The sequence below is a fragment of the Vidua macroura genome, chromosome 1 (genome assembly GCF_024509145.1).
Source record: "Vidua macroura isolate BioBank_ID:100142 chromosome 1, ASM2450914v1, whole genome shotgun sequence".
NCBI lineage: Eukaryota > Metazoa > Chordata > Aves > Passeriformes > Viduidae > Vidua > Vidua macroura.
Window position 1 is genome coordinate 59,676,676 of NC_071571.1, and position 23,334 is coordinate 59,700,009.

The 23,334-nt window shown below is 39.0% G+C and overlaps 1 protein-coding gene across 4 annotated transcripts in view; it reads left to right on the forward strand.

Annotated features, from left to right (window-relative positions):
• The first annotated feature begins 6,115 nt into the window (after nt 1-6,115).
• The window catches only part of COL15A1 (collagen type XV alpha 1 chain), a 114,636-nt gene continuing 97,417 nt past the window's right edge, over nt 6,116-23,334 (forward strand). For all 4 annotated transcript variants that reach the window (XM_053989223.1, XM_053989231.1, XM_053989241.1 and 1 more), the window contains exons 1-2: nt 6,116-6,223; nt 6,342-6,424. In XM_053989223.1, coding sequence (XP_053845198.1) covers nt 6,213-6,223; nt 6,342-6,424 — 94 coding nt within the window. In that variant the 5' untranslated portion in view covers nt 6,116-6,212. The remainder of the gene's footprint in view (nt 6,224-6,341; nt 6,425-23,334) is intronic.

Consider the following 23,334-nt stretch of genomic DNA (forward strand, 5'->3'; position numbering starts at 1 on the left):
TCCACTGATACATCAAATCCATGTCTCTCCAGTTTAGAGACATGGACATCATGCATGACAGGGTCAGATGCTTTACTCAAGTACAGGTGGAAGATATCAGTTGCTCTTGATTTATCCTGTTCATGTTATTGTGATGATTTGCAAAGCAGAAATTTGAGAAAATAGTCTAATGTGATTAAAGATTTGACATTTGCATTACCTTGTGATTGGCTTAAAAATTAGGATTTTACTTTTCTGAAAACCCTACTTCATATAAACCAGTGGGAAAAGAGGTTTGTCCCAGTATAGAAGAGCAGGCTTTTTACAGGTTTATCTCAAGGCAGTGTCAAAAGTAATCACGAAGGTCACTCAGTGGGTCAAGCTCTATAAGTATTTTTACAACGCAAATATTTGAGTCAAGTTAGCTTGCACAGAAGGGGAGAGGGATTCTGGTGAAGGTTTTGCTTTCTGCCCCCTTTGACAGGCCATGTGGGCATGTGTGTGGAGGAGAAAATGTTGCTTCAGCTCAGCTGTACATGGAGACAGACAGCAAAAGTGCTGCATATAATTCTTTCTGGGTTTATTCATATAAAAGGAATGTGTGACATTTAGTCTGAATGGAGCCTTTCAGTGTGATGCATGTACTTAATATGGTTAAGACTTTTTTTTTTTTTTAATATGCTTTAAAACTATGTACCCTTCTGTTCATGATAAATTAATTTAGTATACTAATAGGATCAGCGTTGCCATGTACAAGAGTTTAAATTACAAGCAGAACATCTATTTATGCTTGGTTTTAGAGTTGTCCCACATGGTCTGTTGAATAATTTCAATAGCTTGAACAGTTTGTAAACACTGATTTAGTGTCTCATGTCAATACCAAAAACTTCACCAGAAACAGTTCTGCATTTCTGGAAATTACATTTTTTTGTGACACTGTCAAATAATTGGTTAATAGTTTCAATGGTTTTTCATTTTAGAACACAAACTCAAAAACAGATAGGGGCATACTGACACTTGCAAGTGCCATCAGAAGTACTGAAATATCCTTTTTCATAGCATAAACTTGAAATATTAGAGTGCACAAGTCATGTTTTGCCTGTAGATTTCATGGACGCTTGCTTATAACAGAAGTATCACAGAGTTTTCCTTCTTCTTGTCATGCTGCCTGGTAAGAAACTGAATCAGAGTTTGTAGTGGAGAAATACATATGCCTAAACATTTATTTTTGGTGTATTTGCTACCTAGTGTCGGGTAGCATACCAACTCTTCCCTTTCCTTCTGCTTCCTAACTGGCTTTGAGTCAGCTTTGTCCTCACCTCTCCTCAGCTTGTTATCCCAGGCTTTCCACTCAGTCTTACTCTCCTTTTTTTTCTTTATTATTCATCCACTTTCTTACTCACCTGTGTGCCCAGCAGACCTTGCCTCTTCCTTTTCAAAAATCATCCCCCAATATAAGTATTGATGGGAGATTCCTTCATTTCTGGGATTTCCATTGCAAGCTTCAGGTCCCTGATTCCTCTTTGCCTTCTTTGCAAATCTGCCCCAGCCATATGAAAGATTGAATATTTTTTTCTAATGCTTTTTATAGTACTGTGAGGGAGGGATAGAGTAGGCAAAAAATCAAATTAATTGAAATTAAGTACTAAAGAGCCAGAAAATGCCAGAATTCTTTTGCTGTGTGACCTTAGTTTGTACCCATCTGTAGGGTTTACTACAGCCCTGTCTTCAGGTACATAAATGTACACTCTTATTCCTTCATAAGTATATACTAAAATATGCATTTATAGAATTTTTTTCCCCTAAAGTTCTTTGTTTAAAGGTGAAAAATGCAGAAAAACAGATCATCTGTTATGCTTCTGAAAGTGTATTACCAAACCATTGTGAAATTACCTGTTTAGCAGCTGATCATATTCAAAGCCAAAATGTCATTCAGAGTTTCTGGATAAATTGATACACCCTGCAGTAATCCATCATCTAAATGAGAACTCAGAATGATTGACTTTTCAGGAAGCCAATGCGCAAGAAATGAGTCTGTGAGTGAACGACTTGTTGAAAGAGAGGCAAAATGTCAGGAATATAGAGACAGCACTTGTAGAAGAGATTTGTCACCACTGAAATACTCCACATATTGTATTGCCTGCCATATCATAAAACCACAGAGTGGTTTGGGTTGGAAGGGACCTTAAAGACCATCTCATTCCAAACCCCGGCCATGGGCAGGGACAACTCTCAGAGCTTCATCCAACCTGGCTTTAAACACTTCCAGGGATGAGGCATCCACCGCTTCTCTGGGCAACCTGTTCCAGTACCTCACTACCCTCACAATGAAGACTTTCTTTCTAATATCTAAATGTACTGTCTGTCATTGTCCTGTCATTAAATGCACTTGTAGCCTCTCTCCTTCTTTTTTTGTGAGATTAAGTGAGGGCAGGCCATTACATGAGTGGTGTGCAGTGAACTTTGCTGATGAGAGTTTTTTTAAATAAGGATGGGACAGATTGTAAAAAAATTCAATGGATTTCTAAGAGGGAATAACTGCAGAATTAAATTATACATTACATTAATTTCTACCATTTGTTATAAATTTATTCAGAGGGAGGAGAAATCCCAATTGCACATAAGAATACCTCTGAGGTACAAATTATTGAGCTTATGAGAGTTCCATGAAGATGTCATCTTGGCTGCAGTCAAAAAAAGCACATCTGTTGTCTTCCTCACCAGAAAAATGAGACTACATTGCTATGTTACTTGAGAAATCTTGGGGTTACCTGCATCATGTGCAGTTATGATTCTCTTGACTCCACCAGAGATCAAAAGTTGTGTCCTAGAACACAGAAAATGTGGGCAAGACGAAAAAGATAACTAGAGGTGTGGAATGGCTGCAGTACAAGAAACAACCAAGTAAGTTCATGCTTAGTACAGAAAGAAAACAAGTGGAAAGGGTATACAAAAGAGGCTTCTTAAGTTGCAAAGGGCATGGAGAAAAAAGAGTGATCACTGATTTGGTGAACCCTATTCAGTACAAGAACTCAGAGGCATCAAAGAACATCAGCAGGACCTAAGCTGCAAACAAAGAAGCAGAGACTTCTTCATGAAATACACAACTGACCCACGGACCTCCTTGCCAGAGGATATGGTAAATGCCAACTATTTGTACATGCTCAGGAGAAGTCTAAGCAAAAGATAAATTTTTTATTCTTTTCTAGTGCGGTTCTTAACTCACTCAGGCCTTGGTCCAGACTGCTTCTCTGACACTAACTTTGCACAAGAATATTCCTATGCATCTTATATCCTACAATTATAGAGAACAGAAATGTGCAGCTAAGAAGTTTGTGTTATAGTCAGCAGGAAAGAAAAAAACACCCTCTGATGAGAAATATAACAACAGCCAGACAGACTAACTCAGTGAATGGCTAAGAACTGCAACAGCAGAATTGTGACCTGCCATTTAGAGTCTTAAGAAGAGTAATCAGTTGATAGAGCTAGGGGAAGTAAACAAAACTTCTGCCTGGAAAATTAAGATTTTTAGCAAGAAGGAAAACACCATTTTAATTGAAGACAGCTGGACACAGTACTGAAGGAAAGCACAGATGTCCTAATTCAAAGGAGTCCTTCTGTGTTTGAAAAAGATGAGAAAAACAGTAAGGTTAAAACTGAGTGGATGTGTACAAATGTCACTGCCCTGGTGTGGAGAAAGATATATGTGGGTAGATGATTATAGCAGACATAGAAAGCCTGTACTTCAGTAATTCTTGGGCCTAAAAATGAGCACTAGATATGCAAGAAATCCCAGTGACCTACAGCAGTGGGGGTAATAAACTGTTTGTATTTAGGGATTCCTCCACAGCCATCCATTCAAAACTAATCAACTGCAGAGGTTAAGAACATACTCTGTCCTGTTTTTCTTTATCCAGTATTGGATAAAGATGTTGAGCATTGGCCAGATATCCATGTTAAAATGTCCAGCAGAAACTAAAGGCACTGTCAGCAGCATTTCATGTAGATCATTTTCATGAATATCATATTACTTCCTTCATTTCTCTGGGCTTTCTATAATTGGTGGAAAAATGCTGTGTATACTGTAAAAATTCATTACAAGTTTTATAAATCTGGAGACTGCTTCTACATTTGTCTCTTAAATATGTCAGTCTACTGTAAGATACCAAGGCAGACATATGTTTTGGTCATTTATACTGGATTAAAAATTCTAGTGCAACAGGAAGGATTATGCAGGTAAGCCACTGATATTTTGTGGATAGAGACATGAAGTTCCTTTCCTATCAAAGGAAGGAACTGAGTTAAAAAATACTTCAACAGGACTAACAATGGCTCTTGGTAGCTATCGCTAAATATTAAACCTGAAAAAAAATTGAAAAAAATGGAAAAGTAAGCCAGGCTTACATACATACATACTTACTTACATATATAAAGACATTTTCCATCAATGCTTAAAACTTCAGTATTTTCTCTTATGATAACATATATACAGTGTGCCAGATAAAGGCATAAAGTATGATTTGACCAAATGTTACAAACACTGTTTCTGTAAGCAGTGTGGCTGGTGGTAACAATGGAAAAATGTCAGGGAGATAGAAAGCAAGAAGATGACAGCCTCAAATAGAAAAGGTGAATGATGAAACATTTTTTCAGCCCTGATACAGTACTATGTGCCTGAAAACAGGGGGTTCTTGGTCCTCTGAAGAAGATAAAACTGTGTGTGTTTATATTAAGACACTTGATTAAAGAGAACCTAATGTCTTCATTCCCTGTCATTATGGAGAAGGTGGATAGCAAATAATACTGGTCTGCCGCTTAGTTAAAATTATACCTGGAGAGACCTGACCTGTTCTGGTTTTTAACCAAAACCAGGAGTCTGGGGTAGAATCAAGATTCTAGATTTTAAAGCCCGAACCTCTGTATTTCCTATTCAACAAAATGTAAATAAATAAACTAGCAATCAAAAAACACCAACAACAGCAACTACAAAAAGCCACTAAAATAACCCAGTAACAAACCTCCCCCAAAATAGCCAATTAATTACCACCACCCCCAAACTCAAACATTTTATTCAGAGTAAAATGAAATTTTTCCTAATTTTGTTTATTGATTAGGATTGTTCTTTCATTACTGCAAAAAAACTTTGTTCCTGTCTGTCTTCCACTTTCCATCCTAGGTAAATCCATTTTTAGTTTTGATTCTCCTAAGGTTATCTTCAGCATTTTTCAGCCTAGATCTACCAAAAGCCCACTAGTTGATTTCCATATGCAGAGCTTTCCAAGCTCTCTCCTGCCCCAATCAAAAAGTGACAATTGCAGCATTTGTTAAACATCTGATGACTTCAAAGTTGTCTGATTAATTTCAAGCAAATCCTTGCAGAATTTCTTCCTTGGGCAAGTGCTAACTTTGAAGAGCTACAAGTGGAAAAAATGTTATTCATTGAGTTAGGAGTGAAGTAACACTTTTAATGGAAACTATTAGAAATGCTCAGCTACAGGATCTCTATAGCAGACATGTATATGTGCAGCTGCTGAGGTAGAGACACACTCTCAAACTACATGCAGGGTGTAAAAATCTCTGTAAATATGAGTATTAAACTTGTCAGAGAAAAGGGTGTACTTCAAAATGTCTCAAATGTAGGCGACAAAATCTGTAAGACAGTGCAGGTGTGAATCCCAGGCATTTGTTGCCATTTAACTGCTGCTCTGTCCTGCTCATACCTTCAAATTTGCTTCTGATAAAGTTTGGCTAAAATGGCAGGAAAAATATCCATTCCATATATGAATTTGTATCACTGCCTGTGTCACGCTGGATGGAAGGATGTTGGAGGTCATATTTTATTGGATAGGTGGAGGTTGTGAGCAGGCAGGAGGGGAAGCTGGAGAAGCTGTGCTGCTGCCTGTCAGGGTACACAGCAGTTAAAGACAGGTCTGGATAATAACAGCGCTGGGATGGTGTACAGCAGTAAGGGGTGTCCATCCATAAATACAGTAGGAAGTTTTCAGCAGTGGTCTGACAGGAAAGTCTACACGGAGTCAGATTTCAGAGCTGGAGCAGTGAATTGCAGTGAGTCACACAGAGAGCCTGAGTGCTGCCTTTGTTCCACTTGTGTCTGAACGTTAGAGGCGAAACAGCAGGCTCCAGTTTTTATTAACTTCTTATTTTCAAAAGCATAAAACTCATGTGCACTGCACTTTTTTCTCACTTAAGCTTCTTCCACTGACTTTCAGAAAATGCTCTCGTGGTAAGAACTCTTGCTTCTAAATTTTACTTTTTCTTTTTTTCCCCCATGTGTTTCTGTGTTACACTCTTTGGTCTCATTTTTCCCCTACCCCCCCTTTTTTTTGGCACACCTGCTCCAGGCATGCCTGGCGGACCTGGGACTTGTCGCTACTGCTCTTTGGCTTGTCAATCCATACTGGTGCAGCAGCTCAGATCATAGAAGGTAAGGGTTCTCCAAATCATGTTTATAAATTGAGAGTAAGTGTGGATTTTAAGATTTGCTTTCCTAATATGGAAAGAGACTCTACCATTTCAGATCTTAATTTTCTCTGGTGCTTACTGTTCATCATTTCATATAGGAAAGCTGCTTAGAGTTAGGAGCTTAAATTCCCATTCATTCTGGATGAGGGTAAATAAATACATTGGTTCTCCAGTTCTAAGGCAGCCTATCATGACTGCTTTCTCAATATATCTATCTTCAGAGTGTAATAGTTAACAGAAAATACTTTAAAGAAATTCAGAATACTGAATCTTTTTACAATTAGGATAGATAAATGTGTCACTGCGGGCTTATCAGGAATGTGCCAGGCATGATGTGAGTGCAAAGACATAGATGTGATGCTTGTTCCAGTGCATTGAGATTTCTCATGGCAAGAGGCTGAACAAATTGAGATTTTCTAATCTCTTGAGTTAAATGTTTTGTTTTACCAGTCCAGTCTTCATGGACTTGCAGTGAAAAGTCTTTTTGTAATTTCAGATAATATGTTCTTGCAACACAGCCAAATTCCTTGGCATTTCTGGAAGGCTTACATTTAACTAGTGAGAGAGAACACTGATTTGAAAGTGTACATGTAATTTTGAGAAAAGAGAAAAAGTTTCACATATTACTTTGCCATTAGGAATGGCGATATTTACACCAAAAAGTTTTTTTAACTCCCTTGCAAAAATAGCTGTAATTTGTTACGTAAATGACCTCTAGATAACTGTGTGACAGGAGCGTTAGAAAGTATTGATGGGAAGTAGATACCACACATGAAGACTTTAATGTTACTCAGATTTGTTTTACAACTAGTAACAATATTTGCCTTTTAATTTAAAGAAAGTATATAAAAACTTATATTTGAAGTAATGAACTACTAGTTGTAAAACAAATATTTAAGATTTTGAAATATTTAGTTTAGAACTTTAAAATTCAGCTGCATGGTCTGCAAATTCATGGGATTTTTTGGATCATTACTTCAACAAAACTTTTAAGAAATAATGTGACCTTGCTTCAGAGTGAAACTAACAGGAGTTCTGAAATCTCAGCAGTTTCTCTGAGTTAGAATGATGAATTTTACTATCTCTGTTAAAAGGTTTTAGTCCATTTCACTGCAGCTAGCATTGCACATGTGCAAATAGGATGGAATAAAATGCTTTCTTCCTCTTCACCCAAATGTAGTGTTATTTGAACCATGGGGAGCTTTTGCAGTTTTTCTCTAGTGTTCACAAAAATTTTGCAAATACAGTACCCTCTTCTTCTTGGGTTTGTGCAGGAGGACTGAAGCTATGTTGGTGTCTTAATGAATTACTTCATCACTTCTCTTTTGTTCAATTGACAATTAAGCATGTATCTTTCTGTTCATAAAAGCGTGGTCTGTCTTATCTGGTACTGCCTTGCAGTGCATGTACTTGGCCCTTAATTATGACTGATAATGTATCTTGATTTACAGTAATTACCCTGGCTGCTTTTAACATGTTTTGCTTCTTCAACAACAAATTAAGTTAGTGAACAGAAAGTACTCAGAGCACAGCCTTGAACATGCTGGCACCCAAACTGTGGACAGGCCTAAAGTCAGAAAATTTCATTGCTAACCCTGTTGAAGTTGGAATGATAGACTCCTCCCTATGACTTGCTCTAGCTTCTTGCAGAAGTGACATTTATTCTTCTAGGACATCTAGGCAGTTGTCCAGTTGTAAGAGTTTCTCAGTTCTTTACAGTCAAATCAATGCCTGAATTAAAAAAATATTTTAAAAATGTTTAAATGTGTGTGGTTCTGCAGTTTATGTTATGTTTATGAACTCTAAAACAAGCTTTACAAAATTCTCATTGACATCTGGGTTTTATTATTAGCCAAGTTGAACAGATTTTTCTTGGCCTAAGTAACATGCTTAGCAATAGTTTACATAAAGTAAATATTTGTCTCTTTCATTGGTCCTCTGTACACAAAAAGGCTGTCATTAGGCTGTTGACATAAACTTTGCACTCCTGACCTGCTGAGTTTAATGGAGGAATTGTGAATTATTGACTTTCATTGGCTGATGATCAGCTGGTGTGATTCTTACAAGCAGAGAACTGGAACCTCTCTTCACAGCGAACTGACATAATGAGTGTAAACAAACATGTCTATACATGTAAAATCTTGTTTCTACCAAGTAATTACTGTACGTGCTCTAAGTGTCAAATGTGTGCAATCACACATATGATGGGGATGGCTCAGCCCATTCTTTCCAAAGACAGGACACAATTATAGTGATAATATAGCACAGTTCTCCTTAAAGAGAACTCAAATGGCAGTGCAATCCTCTTGTACCAGACTGAGCATTTGGACATCATCAAACTGCAATTGAGTCTAAATTGAATGAGCCACTGTGATCCTTCAGGCACGTCTTCAAGCTGTTACCAGCTGTTGTGCATGTTTTAATGTGGAGCCGAGCCTGATTTCATAGTTGACAAAAGGCCTTTCCATGCAGAACATAGTAATTTACAATAGAAAATCAGTTTGTTTCAGTTGGGGTCATCTCTTTCAGTAGCTGAAGAGACTGATAACACCAGTAGAACAAACCTGACTTAGAAAATTTGTTCCATTCTGTCACTTTTCTAAATGGATTCTTTTTCTGTGAAACACTCTCTACGTGTTAATTATCTTGGACAATAAACTACATGCTTCCTAAGAGACTCTACCAGGCAATATTTTTTAGCTTTATTTTTTTGAGACCTCAGAAGAGGAAACCAGCTGGGGTGGATATAGTGTCTATATCCATAATATAATATAATATGAATATAATATGAATATAATATAATATAATATAATATAATATAATATAATATAATATAATATAATATATAATGACTATCTTCATTTCCTCTCTGGAGGTGTCCTTGGGCACACTGGAAGTCTGGAGTAAGCAGTTGTTTCCATGATCTTGAGTAGAACTCAAAAACACATTTGTGCTTGCATTTGCCACTTGCATTTAGATTTGAAGGATCATTTCAATAAATAAGCATCAGGAGAAAAGATTTGACTGTATTACTTACGTTTGGTATATTCAAAGTGTTCCAAAGAACATATTTCTTATTCTAACATGTTAATTATGAGATCAAATGCTTGTTTTAGAGGACGTCTGTCCCTTTGGCTGTGATTTCTTCTCCTTTCCTTTGCTGTGTTAGCCATGGATCAGTTTGTTTTTTCTTGTAGCGGTGTCTCACATTTGACCAAATTCATGCAGTACCTTTGCCAATTTATGGAAGTGTGTCTTGGCTAGAAAGACAGTAAATTTTACAGTTCAGTGAATTCTGATTGCTTTATTTCAGCTGTTAAAGGTAACTATTTAAGAGAGGATGTCTATTTATCATCATTAATTTTAAGACCTCAAACAATCTTTTCCCGTTTGGCCAACCCACATGATTACAGCAGGTTCATAAAACAACAAAATCAAACAGCAATTTAGACTGTGGTTAATTCTCTTCATTAAATCTTCCCATCTCTAGCAGCTCCTGCTCCCAATCTTAAAAATTCATAAATGTTGCAGAGAGTAAAGTACAAGTAGAATTCTCCCAAAGAATGAATAAAATGAGCAAACCTCAGTTTTAATATATTTGCATATGAGCAGTGTGAAATGACAGATGTATTATTCAGGATACTTTCTGGTCAGAAAACCTTGGAAAAAGCAACTGGCAGAGTTGAATGTGTCCTGAAAAAGAATTGCAGTATTTTAAATAATTTGTGGCTGTCTTACAGCCCAGTCTGAGAAGAACTGGGGTCTGTACGAAGTTTTCCTGAAGGGTTCTGAGAAGAACTAGGGTTTTCTGGAGGCACTCAAATGTGTTTTATTCCAAACATTCAATTGCTAGAAGCCTAAATCTGGTAACAGTGATTCAGCAATGAATATGAACTGCCCCATCATTCATGGTCTTTTGCGTCATCTTTAGTATAGAGGACAAAATATTAACAAGTAAGGGCTTCAGCTAGTTCATTCTATATTTAGGAACCTCTTGAGTCTTATGATTCTGGGTCTACCTCCTCTGCTGCCACTGAATCCAAGTAACTCTTGCTGTGAAGAGTTACTGCAGTAACTTATAACTGCTCAGGTAGCATTAACTTCCAGTCCTATTTGTGACGTATCTTTCTCTGAACTGTGAAATCAGAGTTCCATACATAGACATGATGTCTAGCTCTGCTTCTTTGGAAAACTGAATATAGCTTTTGATTTTCTCAGTACTTTTTTGGTGGTTGGTGACCAAGAGGGTCTGTCATTGTGACAGAGTGTGACAGAGGGTGATAGAGTATCTGTCATTACTTATTGCATTTTATAATCACTGCCATTCTTACAAGTGACACACATAACCTAACTCAAGGAGAAAAGAACCTACCTAGAAATAATTTTAATTTTGTGCTGCCTGCTAAAGAGTAAGTTGATGACTCTTGAGAGAAAAGAATAGTGCTCCAAAACATGCTTCAAAATTTCCTATAAGCTGGGGATATTTTGAATAGCTTGTAACTGGAGTTTGCTGAAAAACAGTTTCAGGACATAAACCTGTGTGACATTCAAGCTCTGATTCATCTCTGGTGATATTTCATATAAGTACACTCAAACAGTAAAATGAAACATATGAGAGTTGGAAACAGGGTAAGGTAGCATAGCAAAAATATAGAGACACTGTCTGAGAGCATGGGAATGAGCTCAGGAAAAGTCAAAACCCATTTGGAATTAAATTTATTAAGGAAAGAGAAGACCGACAAGAAAAGATTTAACAGGTATACCAGCAAAAAAAAAAAAAAAAAAAAAAAAAAATTAAGAGAAAATATGGATCTGCTGCAAAATTAAGTGGGGCAACAAATCTGGTGATTGGGCATGGTGGAAACAAGCCAGGTACTCAATGCCTTCTTTGCATCACTTTTTACTGGTAAGGTTTCCCTCCAGGAAACTGAGCCCCTGAGCCCACTGGGAAAATCTGAAGGCATGAATTCAAGTCCTCTGTTGAGGCAGACTGAGAGAAGGGATATTGAAATCAGTTGGATATCTGCAAGTTCACAGGACCTCTTGAGACACATCCATGAGGGCTTATCAAACTGGCTGAAATCATTGAGAGAGAACTTTGGAATACAATCTTTGAAAGATTGTGCTGATCAGAAGATCCTATGAATGGAAAGAAATCCAGCATCACTCCTATTTTCAGGAAGAGCAAGGAGCAGGACCTGGGGATCTGCAGGCTGAGCAGCTGACCTCAGTTCCTGGGAAGGTGTGGGAGCACATAATTGTGGAAGCCATTCTAGTAAGAACGAGGTGATTAGGAGTAGTCAGCACAAAAGTAGGAAGGGGAAAATCTTGCCTGGGAGTCTCATAGCCTTCAGCAATGAAATAACCAGTTCAGTGTGTGACGAAGAGAGTTGATATTTGTGGTCTTGTGCAAGACTTTCAGCACTGTCTCCTTTAATATCCACGTAGATAAATTCTTGAAGTAAGGACGAGATGACTGGGCAGTGATGTGTATTACAACAGTCTGACCTACACGTGCTTGAAGGGGTGTATCAGTGGTATGAAGTGCAGTTACTGGGTGCCAGTTACCACTCCATTAGTGTACTACCCTGTGCTGCATACTGAGCCCAACACTCCTTAATATCTTCATTCACAATATGGATTATGTGATAGACTGAACCCTGAACACCTCAGGTAGAATCCGGTCCCATAATCAAGAGTAATCCCTTCAAAAATTTTACAACTTGAGTGCCATGGCTACTGGAGCCCGGGCTAGCTCTTAGAACTCCATCGCCATGCCAGGAGTGGGGAACTGCTGTGGTATGGGGATTTACCAGAGACAGAATCTTTAGAGCCTCTTGCTCTAAGGTGCCAGACACAAAGCAGGACAGGGACCAGACAGAGGAGAAAGGAGAAGGCTCTCCATCTTGAGGTTCCACAAGGAAGAGCTTATTCCAAGTAAAGGGATCAGAAACAAAGAGCCCGGGGCAGTCTTGTTTAAGGGCTTTTGTACAGATACAAGTCATGGGGTGGATACAAACAGATAACCAATAGGGAATCCTCAGGGGAGAAGTGAGGGGATTACATCAGGCGTCTGGGGGCAACTGGGATAGGAGAGTGGAAGGGATGGGTCACATGGGCCAATGGGGTTTGAGGAGTAGGGGAATTCCAAAAGGGTGTCGCAGTCAGGGATTGGCCTGAGGTTTAAGTGGCAGGGAAGGTTCAGGAATCAAGGGCTGGGTTGCCTTGACAGGCAGGGAAAGAGCTGGAACAAGGGGCAGGGAATGGCATGAGGGACAGCTTTGAGGGAGGGTAAAACCCAGGGGTAAACCAACTTGGGGAGAACATGGGGGTACAACATAACAAACCACTTATCAAGGAATCAATAAAATAAATTCAAACTACAACACTTGAGCTGTGAGCCATGCCCATGGGAAAAACAGGCAACTAGAAAGAGGAGATCTGTTTGGGGTTGGAAAAGAACTGTGTAACTTTTCTAAATTTATCATTTTCTCCTCTTTGACAGTACCAAAGAAACAGAACCAGGTGACAGTATGTATCAAGCCCTTTTCCCCCCCACCATTATGCATATATGCTGCACCATGGTATGTTTGATGTCTTGTCATGGTTTGACACTGGCGCAATGCCAGCGCCCCCATGAAAATACACCTTCCCAAATAAATGCTGTGAGATGTTATCAGGAACAGAGCAGAGCAGGCCCAAGCTTAATAGCAAAGGAAAAAAACTTTATTACACTACTACTATAGAAGACACACACACTAAATCCAGAATGAGGACCCTCTAAAACACCCCTCCTCCTCCCAATTTCCAAAACAACCACCATGAAACATCACCCGGGATTCCTGATCAAATTACCACCCTTCAGACAATCAATACTCAGTCTATCAAGGGAGAGAGGAGTCTCTCTTGTGCCATAGACCACCCCTTCCCCCCCCCCCCCCCGCCAGGAAACACAGTTGCCACCTCCTGTGTTTCCACGTCACACATGGCAACCACCCAGAGAAAATCTGCCAGTGTGTGACCTTTCCATGTCACGGTGCTCTCACCACCATGCACGGACAGACTGCCCATAGGGCTCCTTTAAGGATGCTTTGCCATGGACCAAAAGAGACAACAGTTCAGCTTCTCATCTTGGGACTACAGTCCCTCCCCATTTTCCCCTGGGACCAAGGGTCCAGGAACAGAGATCATCTTCTTCCTGAAGACAGAGGGCATCACCATTCCCTCCTCAGCTTTCCTCTGTTCTTGCCATTCCTATGCTGGTGGTTGCCAAAGCAGGTCTCCTTGGGTCACCACTGCATCCCCCTAAAATTGCAGTCTCTATTGCAGGAGAATTTGGTTCAGTCTATGGCTAACAAGAAAAGTCCAGCCAAAAGCTACTCCATCATCTCCTCCCACCTAAAAATTTCTTCTTCTAGCATCTCAGGTCCCAGACTGTCTCTCTTCCACTACAAATCGAGGAGGAGTAATATTTTACAAAGCCCTAATTTCCCAGGAAAGGGTTAAAAGTTCAGACTCCCTGGATGGCTGAAATCTCTTCCCAGCACTCTTGACTCCCACACTGGGCATCATCCCCCCCGCTTTCTCCTTCTCCTCTGCCGGCAAATTTCCAGATGCTGTCGGGCTCTCTGTCTCTTTCCCTCTGGAGGGGGGGACAAAGGCATCTCCGCTTCTTTCCACCCTTCCGTCCACAGGAGCTGGCTCGCTTCCAGACCTTCAGCCCCCTCGCCTACCTCGACCAGGCCGCATGGCTTCCCCTCTCCCACCCAGCCTGTGGCTGGGCAGGGGAGAGTCTGCACTCTCTGACGACCGGAACCAAAGAGAGACTTCCCCTAGGAGTTCTTGCTTTTAACCCCCTGTGTTCTCAGAGGTGTGTCCATACTTTCAGTGGTCACTCCAGGTGCCAATATCCAAACATGACCACTGATTGGTTTGACCCAACTTCCTGAAAAAAAAATGCACTTCCATGTTAAACCACAGCATGTCTTAATTTGATAACTAACAGCTGTCAAGCACACACTGCAGGTACAACATTTCTTGAAATATATTAATTTAGAGTTGTTGCTGCTTGTCCCTGTGTTTGTTTCTGTCCCACTGACAGAAGATGTCTATCTCAACACTGTCATGTTGCATGAGAAGGTAAATCTTCAGATGTAAAAGAGTTGTTGTGGATAATTGAAACAAAAACAAATGTGATGGTAGCTTGAGTAATTATTAGGCATTAATGTGTACATAGTGGTCTACAAAGCAAACTGAGGGGAAAATTATGCAAAACTGAAAGCTTTTCCAGGAATCCTCTCATTTTTGGAATTCCTAACACAAAAAGAATCCATTGATGAGGAATCCTTCTTCCCAGTCCTTTGGCTGCCTCACAGAGGGAGGTGTGAGGGAGCAGTGTCTCCCCACAATAAGGATTTTTGCTTCTGCCATCCTACTTTGGTTAGCTAAGGACCAACTTAATACACTGCGTCACTTCTGTGAATATGATGCTTTTTTATTCTCAGAGAGCCAAAATCTTAGCTTTTCTTAGTTTTCAACTTTCCAAAGGCTGTTCCAGTTCCATTTGTTTCAACACTCTGCCAAACTAGCACAGCTCTTGACTTGGTAAGGCAGAAACACTCATCCGTAATGAATGCTCCACAGTAGTGCTGCCACTTTGTGGTGCTTGTGGGTGTGGGTATACATGACTCAAACCCATTCATGCTTTTCACAGTTAAAAACAAGCAAACATTTCATCCTGTTCAGGCTAGCCATGAATGTGGTTTAACCCTCATGGTTTAATTTTTTTTAGTTTCTGTCTTTAGTTTCTTTCACATGCGATTACAGGAAAGGTATAAAACACATACTAGTTATGAAAGTTTTCTCAGCTGAAAAAATCTGGCTCTTGATCAAAATAACTTATTAGTTATTGTACTGAAATGGTATTAATGTAAAAACATTTACCTGAGTTTTAGTTTTCAATGTTCTATAACGTATGTAATATTAGTGTATAGCTCCATTTGTTTTTACCAAATAATACTTGAATGAACTCAAAGTACTGCTTAAGATGCCCTTATATTATAATCAAAGTTTTGATTCTACATGTATTTTTGTTGGGTTTTTTGTATTTTGGGTTTTCAGGGGGTTTTGGGGGTGTATGCTTTTTTTCTGATACACTTAAAGTGAAACTTAAATCTATCACAAGATGCAAATCTGACAAATAATACCATATTGCAACATCCTGGTCCAGAGATATGATGAGCTGGGGAGTGGGGGTGGTGTTCAGTGCAAGTGTAAGCATTCATAAAATTTCAAGGATGCTTTCTCAGTGGAAAAATAAAAAAAAACACTAATGACCTGAAGTATTGTAGCTTCTTTTTTACACTTCTCTTACAGAATTTCAAAAGACAAGATGGAATTGTGGCAACTCTGTTACTGCTTTGCCCACATGAGCTTTGACTTGTTCAACAAAGAAGTTTTCATTAAAAAAAGGAAGTGGGGATAAAAGTGCTGCTCCAGCTAGGAGTTAACGCAGACACTCCCAAGTATTTACAGTATGAGTGTTAAATGAATACTTGCTTACAAGCCCTCTGATACACTGAAGCTACTCATATCTTAAGTGTCCTATGCCAAGACAAATTGTTTCCAGACACATTGCAGAATTTCCATAAAGAGCATTCAAAAGAAGCTACTGTCTCATTTAGCTCCTATACAGTCAGCAAAACAATAGTAAATACATTATTTGGTACAAATGCCTGAAACAACTATGGGGAAAGCAAGACTATCTACATGAATACCTTGTCTTTTCCTCTGTTCTGTGTATAATTACAATACCATAGCCATACAGTGAAGTATTTTGGAAATATCAACTATCCCTGTGTGTGTGATATGTTTATCTGATATGAACAAAAGGTTTTCCTGTGTCTGAATACTTAGCACTGCTGTGTTTTCTTCATGGATGAATCTCTAAACCTAGATCAGTGTAACACAAACAACGCAGACTGAAATCACGAAGGGAAATTCATGTGGAACAATCTGTTAGAATGACACCATCATCAAAGTGGTTGACAGGTGGTGTTTATTTCCTTACTGAGGAGGCTGTGACAACTGTGTGTCTCCAACTTCTTTTGGCCTTTCCCGTTTTGATTCACAGTATGTAGAAGGAGCAAACTTTGCATTTTGGAACTAGAAGAGGCAGGGAGACACTCAGCACTTGTCTCCACATCCTCTTGCATCTGCACAAGGATCAGAGAGGAACTTGGTCATAATGCCTTTATCTGTCCTGAAGTACAAGTGGGTCAGTTTGACAGGCTTCAGATGGTTCTCTACCTCTGTAATGGACATGAAACAAAGAGTTCTTAACCTCCAGTTTACTTAAAATACATCTCATAAGTAGTAGGGAATGCCTAAAAATTGCGGGTCAAATTTGCATTATCTGTGGGTTTCCCAAACTGACCCTGTCTTGCTGCAGTTTAGAAACATAAGGCATTCTTCATCTGAAGACCAAACTTTTTGTTAAGCCGCTAGAATAGCCTGCAGTGTACAGCATTTATTTTTGACGTTCTCTCTCTCTCTCTCTCTCTTTACTGGTATATCGCCATTCTTACAAGTATTCTAAACATGACTAGATAGGGCTCTTGGCAACATTATTATTCAGGATAGCCATGCATTAAGCAGCAGATTGGATTAGATGACTTTTGCAGGGCTCTTGTGAACGATTTCTTCCTGTGTTTGTTAAAAAGGGAACTTAAAATTTGGTTTTGCATAATTAATTTGTTTCTGAGCTTCATTCTCAGTGATGTGATCACAGAAAAGACAGTCAAAGATGAGGAAAGTGAATATAGAAAGTGAATATAGTTAATACTAAAAGACTTGGATTGTGCTTGGCTGTCTTAATCCCTTGCTGTTTGTGAGCCTTTTTAGAGTAATAAGAGAACAGATAGGCTGTTAAAACTTATACCCAATAACTGTATGGAATCAAATTACTCTTTTCCACTTTATATGCTTGTCTAAAGATAGGTCAAAGGACATACCCTTTTCATTTTCCATTTTTCGCTTTTTCCTTTTTCTCTTTTTCCCTTTTCTCTTTTCCCTTCCCTTTTTCTCTTTCTCAATTTTTATTTCTCCATTTCCCTATTTCTCCTCCCTTTCAATTTCCACTTCTGTTTCTCATTTTGTTTTGCTTTGAAGTTCTGTAAAATGCTTTTGGGAAAATAATCTTGGAGCAGAACACAGGAATATCTTACTGTAACATTATGATTTCTCATCTTTCCTCATGGTCCTGGAGATCATGAGTCTCTTTAACAATGCTCTTGTCCTCCCTTTCCAAGAGAGTAGAGGTGAAAGATTTTTGAAATTTATGTGCCTTCTTTCTCTCTGACCTTTCAGGGTCTCATGGTCAGGCAGATTACACTGACCACAAACTCAATGGTCCATCCTCCTCTGCAGCTGTTTGCACTCTGTCTCAGAAGGACCCTGTCTCAGTGACTTAAGTGACAAACTTCAGCTGTTTGAGACAGAGGCAGACTGTACCTCTGCATTAACACAAGCAAACCTGTTATTGTTATCACTGTGATGGCATTTGCTCCTGAATTATTGTCCTTCTACTATTACATTAAATAAACTCTCAAAATAAAAAGGAAAATCTCTGATTTCAAGAAGTACTTCTCAAACCAAAACAGACCTGAGCATGGGCATGTGTCTAAAGACAGAAAATGAAAAGCTGTCATATTAACTATATGACTAGCAAGATCAATAGAGTACATAGGACCAATTGCATTTTTTTTTTTGATGTCCTGTTTACATACATTTTCATTTTTGCAATACCAAAGAATATGGAGGAGAATTTCCCCTCTGTCTAACTCCAAGACCTAATTTGTTACCTGGAGTTAGTTATTTTAGACAACTATCCTATTCTATCTGATAGGCTTGCCTCAAATTAAAAAAAAAAAAATTTAGACCCAGAAGACTGTCCTAAATGGGCCAGAGTCCATTAATTTTCACTATGAAAGTCCTCCTCAGAATTATTAGGAAAAAGAAATCAGAGCTATGGACCTGGAGTAATCTATGTGGTATTTATTGTGGGAGATGAAAATTGAGGCCAGCTGGATGCTGAAATGAATACAAAAGCAGTGGAAAACTGGAGCCAGAGGGGCTCCAGTCTTTGCTGCTTTCTGCAAGCTTGGATCCTAAACCAGCACATGGTGTGATAAAGCCAAAGTAGCATCATGAAGACCCAGCACTCCCTTGAAAACAGAAACTGCCAGAGAAAAGAGTAAGTGCATATGGGATTTACTGAATGCTGCCAATTTTCTTTCCAGCTTTGCCAGTTAGTGACTGCAATATGATCGAACTGTTGCAAGCTATGACTAATGAGTGGTTCAGTCATTCTGTGTTTGAGCTAGAAATGTTCAGTGAACACTGAAATGGTGTTGACAAAATTTGTGTCAAGACACTTTGGAAGATGGCTTCATTGCACAACAATTAGTGGTTGTCCAACATAATTATGAGTGCTTTATAAAAATTGCTATTAATTCCATGGATGAATATGGATTCCCTGCTGTATCAAACACACAAATTTTTAAACTCCAGCAATATTTTCTTAAATGACTGAGAACCTTACAAAAACTGTTAAGATCAAAAGATTTTCATAAAATATATAAATCAGAGAAAGCATTTTCAACCATATATATGGAGGGATTGTGAATTTGTTGCTAAATTTTGTTTTCAGAAGTTCTGATAAAAGTTTGAGCTTTGAGGAAGAAAGGAGAAAAAATTGTCTTAAATGAAAAATTTTATAAATATCAGAGAGGAATTTTATTTGACCAGTCTTGAATTTTTGTATTTCTATAATCTGCAATGAAAAACGATCTCATGAAATTTGCCAAGTAACTGATTCCTTGTGTTCAATTAATAATAAGCATAAAGATAACCAAAAGTCTGTAAGGTGTCATTATCTGTCTCCCGTAGCTGACTTATATGGGAAGTGTGAAATAACTGAAAGAATTAAGAGCTGATTTGTCTTTCTACATTATGTAAAAAGTTGTACAAACAATTTTAACTGCATTCAAATGAAATAAATGTGCCATGTACTGCAAATTACATATCTCTTTTTCTTTAATACTATAATGGCCATCAGAAAGCCTGGGCAGGATGTTTGGATGTTGTTATTGCTGTCTTTATTAAAAGAAGTTATATATAAAGCAGGTAATCAAAGGGAAAACATTCCTATGATGACTAAATAGTAGACAAAAAAATACACAGACCAAAAACATAGCACTGTCAGTGTTTCAATCACTTCATCACAGTCTACAATCAATCAGAAAACTCAAAAGTAGAAAACTGAGTATGAGAAAAACATAGACCTTCTTGAGTGCATCCTAAAGAGGGCCATAAAGGTGATCAGAGGGATAGAGCACTTCTCCTATGAGGACTGACAGATAATTGGGGCTGTTCAGCCTGAACAGCAGGCTGAACAGCCCCAGTGGCACCTTTCACTGCCTTGAGGGGGCTTAAAAGAGAGCTGGAGAGTGACTTTTTACAAATGCATTTAGTTTTAGGACATGGGGAATGGCTTTAAGCTATAAGAGAGTAGGTTTAGATTATATATCAGGAAGAAATTCTTCTCTCTGGGGGTGGTGAAGCACTGGCACAGGTTGCCCAGAGAGCTTGTGGATGCCCTATCCCTGGAAGTGTTCAAGGCCAGGCTGGATGGGGCTTTGAGCAGCCCAGTCTAGTGGAAGGTGTCCTGTCCATGGCAGGAGGTTTGGAACTAGGTGATCTTTAAGGTTCCTTCCAGACCAAACCATTCTATGATTCTATGATATTCTGCCTCTGAGCTGTATAAAAATAAATTTTTAAAAAATCATACTACAGTCAGACACTGAGACATCTCACAGAGACCCTGTCTCTCCTTTGCCATATGCTAAATTTCATAGTAAATCCTCATAGCTCAAGGATGGGTGCTGGCATGCAGTTTGGTTTATCTCAAGAAGGTAAATTCTTGCCAAGTAGTTTTGCTATACATTTGCGAGGCTCACTGTTGGCTTTTTAAAAACGACAATATATGCTTAAAATGCAAAAGTAGTCAGACTATCATAATATCAAGACTTGCTTGGAATAATACTTGGCAATGTTTTCAGTAAGATTCTGCAGGATTTCTGGGAGTTGCTAGTTTAAGGGCATGTATTTATTCCTGTGATGTTTGCCTCATTTGTATCATTTTCTTCCTCCACATTCATCATGTGCTTTCTTTAATCCTTGCGGCGTTCGCTTTTGTTCTCCATGGCTGCACACAGTTCTTGGGAGCCCAGCTGTGGCGTAGCTTCCACGTGCTGCCGGGGTTTTCTGCTGCGGGTTCCCGGACACGGCTCCGTGTCTCGGGCGCGTGGGCTGGCCAGCCGCTGTTACCGTGCGCTAGGGATCCGGTAAAGAAGTAAGGAATCTGTCCATTTACTCCCTGCTTGGCAGGAACGGTTTATTGGTCACGTGGCACGGTTAGATGGAAAGACGCAACCGCCCCGGCACTCACATGGGAGAAAATGGTGCCTGGGTGCCGGCGGGGTAGGATTTTATGGAGGGGTGGGGCGAGAGGATCCACGGCCTGCCGTCCAATAGGGGCGGCTGCCGTGGCGGTGACGCCAGCAACAGTGACCAATTAAGATGGCGCTGGGGCGGTTCCTGGGTCCCAGGGCTAGTAGGGATGCAGTATCAGGGAGATTGGTGGGGAACTCTCTGGCAAGGATGGGGAGTGTCTGACTGAGTGATTGGGGTAAGCTCCAATAGCACGCAGCTAGGAGCAAACAACCGCAGGGAGGGGAAACACGGGGGGTGCACAGGATTACAGAACTTGACATATCTAACATAAATAATAAACTCTAATCTAAACCCGAACCCCAGGATGCAACATCTCCTGTTTCAAGGATTAAAACATTTATAATTTTTAAAAAGTATTTGCTTGGTCATCTGCTTGTTTTTATTTTATCTGTTATAGGTGACAGAGGGGTATCTATTTCAAGGCTTTTGAGATCATTGTTCTCCAATAATATTTCTTGTATACAAGCAAAAATCCCATATGTTTTATTAAATCTAACTTTGATGAGTTGCTTGATAGACTGTTAACAAGATAACAGAAAAATATTACTCCACAGTCCTTCTGGAATAATAATATTTGTGAAAGGAAAGCTAACATAAATGCTATTAAAGTCTGTCATGATTTGCTTCTGCAAAATGTTCTGGACTATATTACTTAGAGTGCTGTTAGTATATACAGCCATATCAAGCATGTTAATTATAAAAAAACCCTCTCTGCTGCATGGAAAATATTTTCAATTATATGATCCATTCCACATTGTGTATGATGAGTGATGAAATAAAAGTCTGATTTCCTACTGGTTGCAGTCAGATTAAAGAATTACACAAAGATAAATCAGTTCTGTAAGAAGCACAGTAACAACTAGATCCACTATGACCCAGTATCACAGAGCTGGACAACCTGTCTGTGTCTAAGAAACATCTATTTTAGTAAAATAGATACTCTTTTAGTTACTCTTAGTAACACAAAGGTGCTTTTTCTTTACATTTTAAATAAAAAAATCCTTTAGCCATTAGCTTTACTTTTGAAGGAGTTACTTCTGCCTATCAGTAGGATGTCTGTAGACTTTTCGCAGTAATGATATTGGATAGGATTCTTTTGCTGTAACTATGAGAAGCTTTGTGAGATGTGAATTTAACATAAATTTAGCGAGAAAATACAAAACTCTGTTGTGGGGAACAGTGAGGACATTATCACATAGCAGAGGGAAAACTTTATCATCTTTTTAAAAGCATGAAGATGCTCAGCCTTTTAAATACACCATGAGTTTTGATTGTCAGAGACTTGTTTTGGAAATTTCACATTATTTTTCTAATAATGAGATGATCATTAATAAGAAGACAGGCACAGCCACAACTCAGGAGAGTATTTGAGTATGTCCCTGCTTTTAGAAACGAGTACTCGCATCTGTGGGGTGGTGTCCCAAAAGGTACATGCCTAAGTACCATTCTGAACCAGTTTAAAAAACACCATCTTGAAGCCTACTGATACCTTGAGATGAGGCTTGAAAATATCCAGTATCTTCTGAAACTGATAGAAGCAGAACTTGGCAATCTGCTCTTCTATATATTCCAGGATTGTGTTCATATTAATTATTAGGAGGGAAAATACCTGGCAAGCAGAGCCGTATGAATGTTTAGATGTTAGTAGCCTTGGCATTTACCATGCATGGATTTTCACAGCACTCCAGGAGACTGAAACATCTTCCAGGTTTCCTTTTTATTGCAATCCCTGTTCACCCAATTTCCTAGAATTTGTTGCTTACAGCTCCCTCTCACCACCACGTGCTTCTCTATAAGCCTTTTTATAAAGGTTTCTTCAAAAGAAATGCTGTCTACCACTCTTCTGCTTCACCAAGGTTTTTCTAAAGTCTCAATCCCATCATATTGGTTTTATAGCAAATCGGTAGAGCAGGCTCAAGTGCAGTATGGTCTCAGCATTCTCATAGTGGAGAAAATCCCAGTAATATTCACAGTGACCATTATTAGTGAGTAATGGCAGCTACAAAAGATTATTTTCTACCTGTAAAACAAAATAATGGAAATGTAGGTTGTACGGAAAGGAATTCTGAAGATCATCCATTCCAACTTTCCATTCAAATTATGATTATTATTAGATCAAATCAGCTTTGGCTTAACCTGGTTAGCCTTGAACTTCCTAGATGTGATGGACCTACTTGGAGATAAGTATTTTAACAATTCTAATGGGTTAATATACATAGCATTCCCTATAGAAATTGAAAGCAAAACGTCATGTTTCTCGGGAAGGTGATCTGTCCAAGACTGAGCACCAAGATGTTT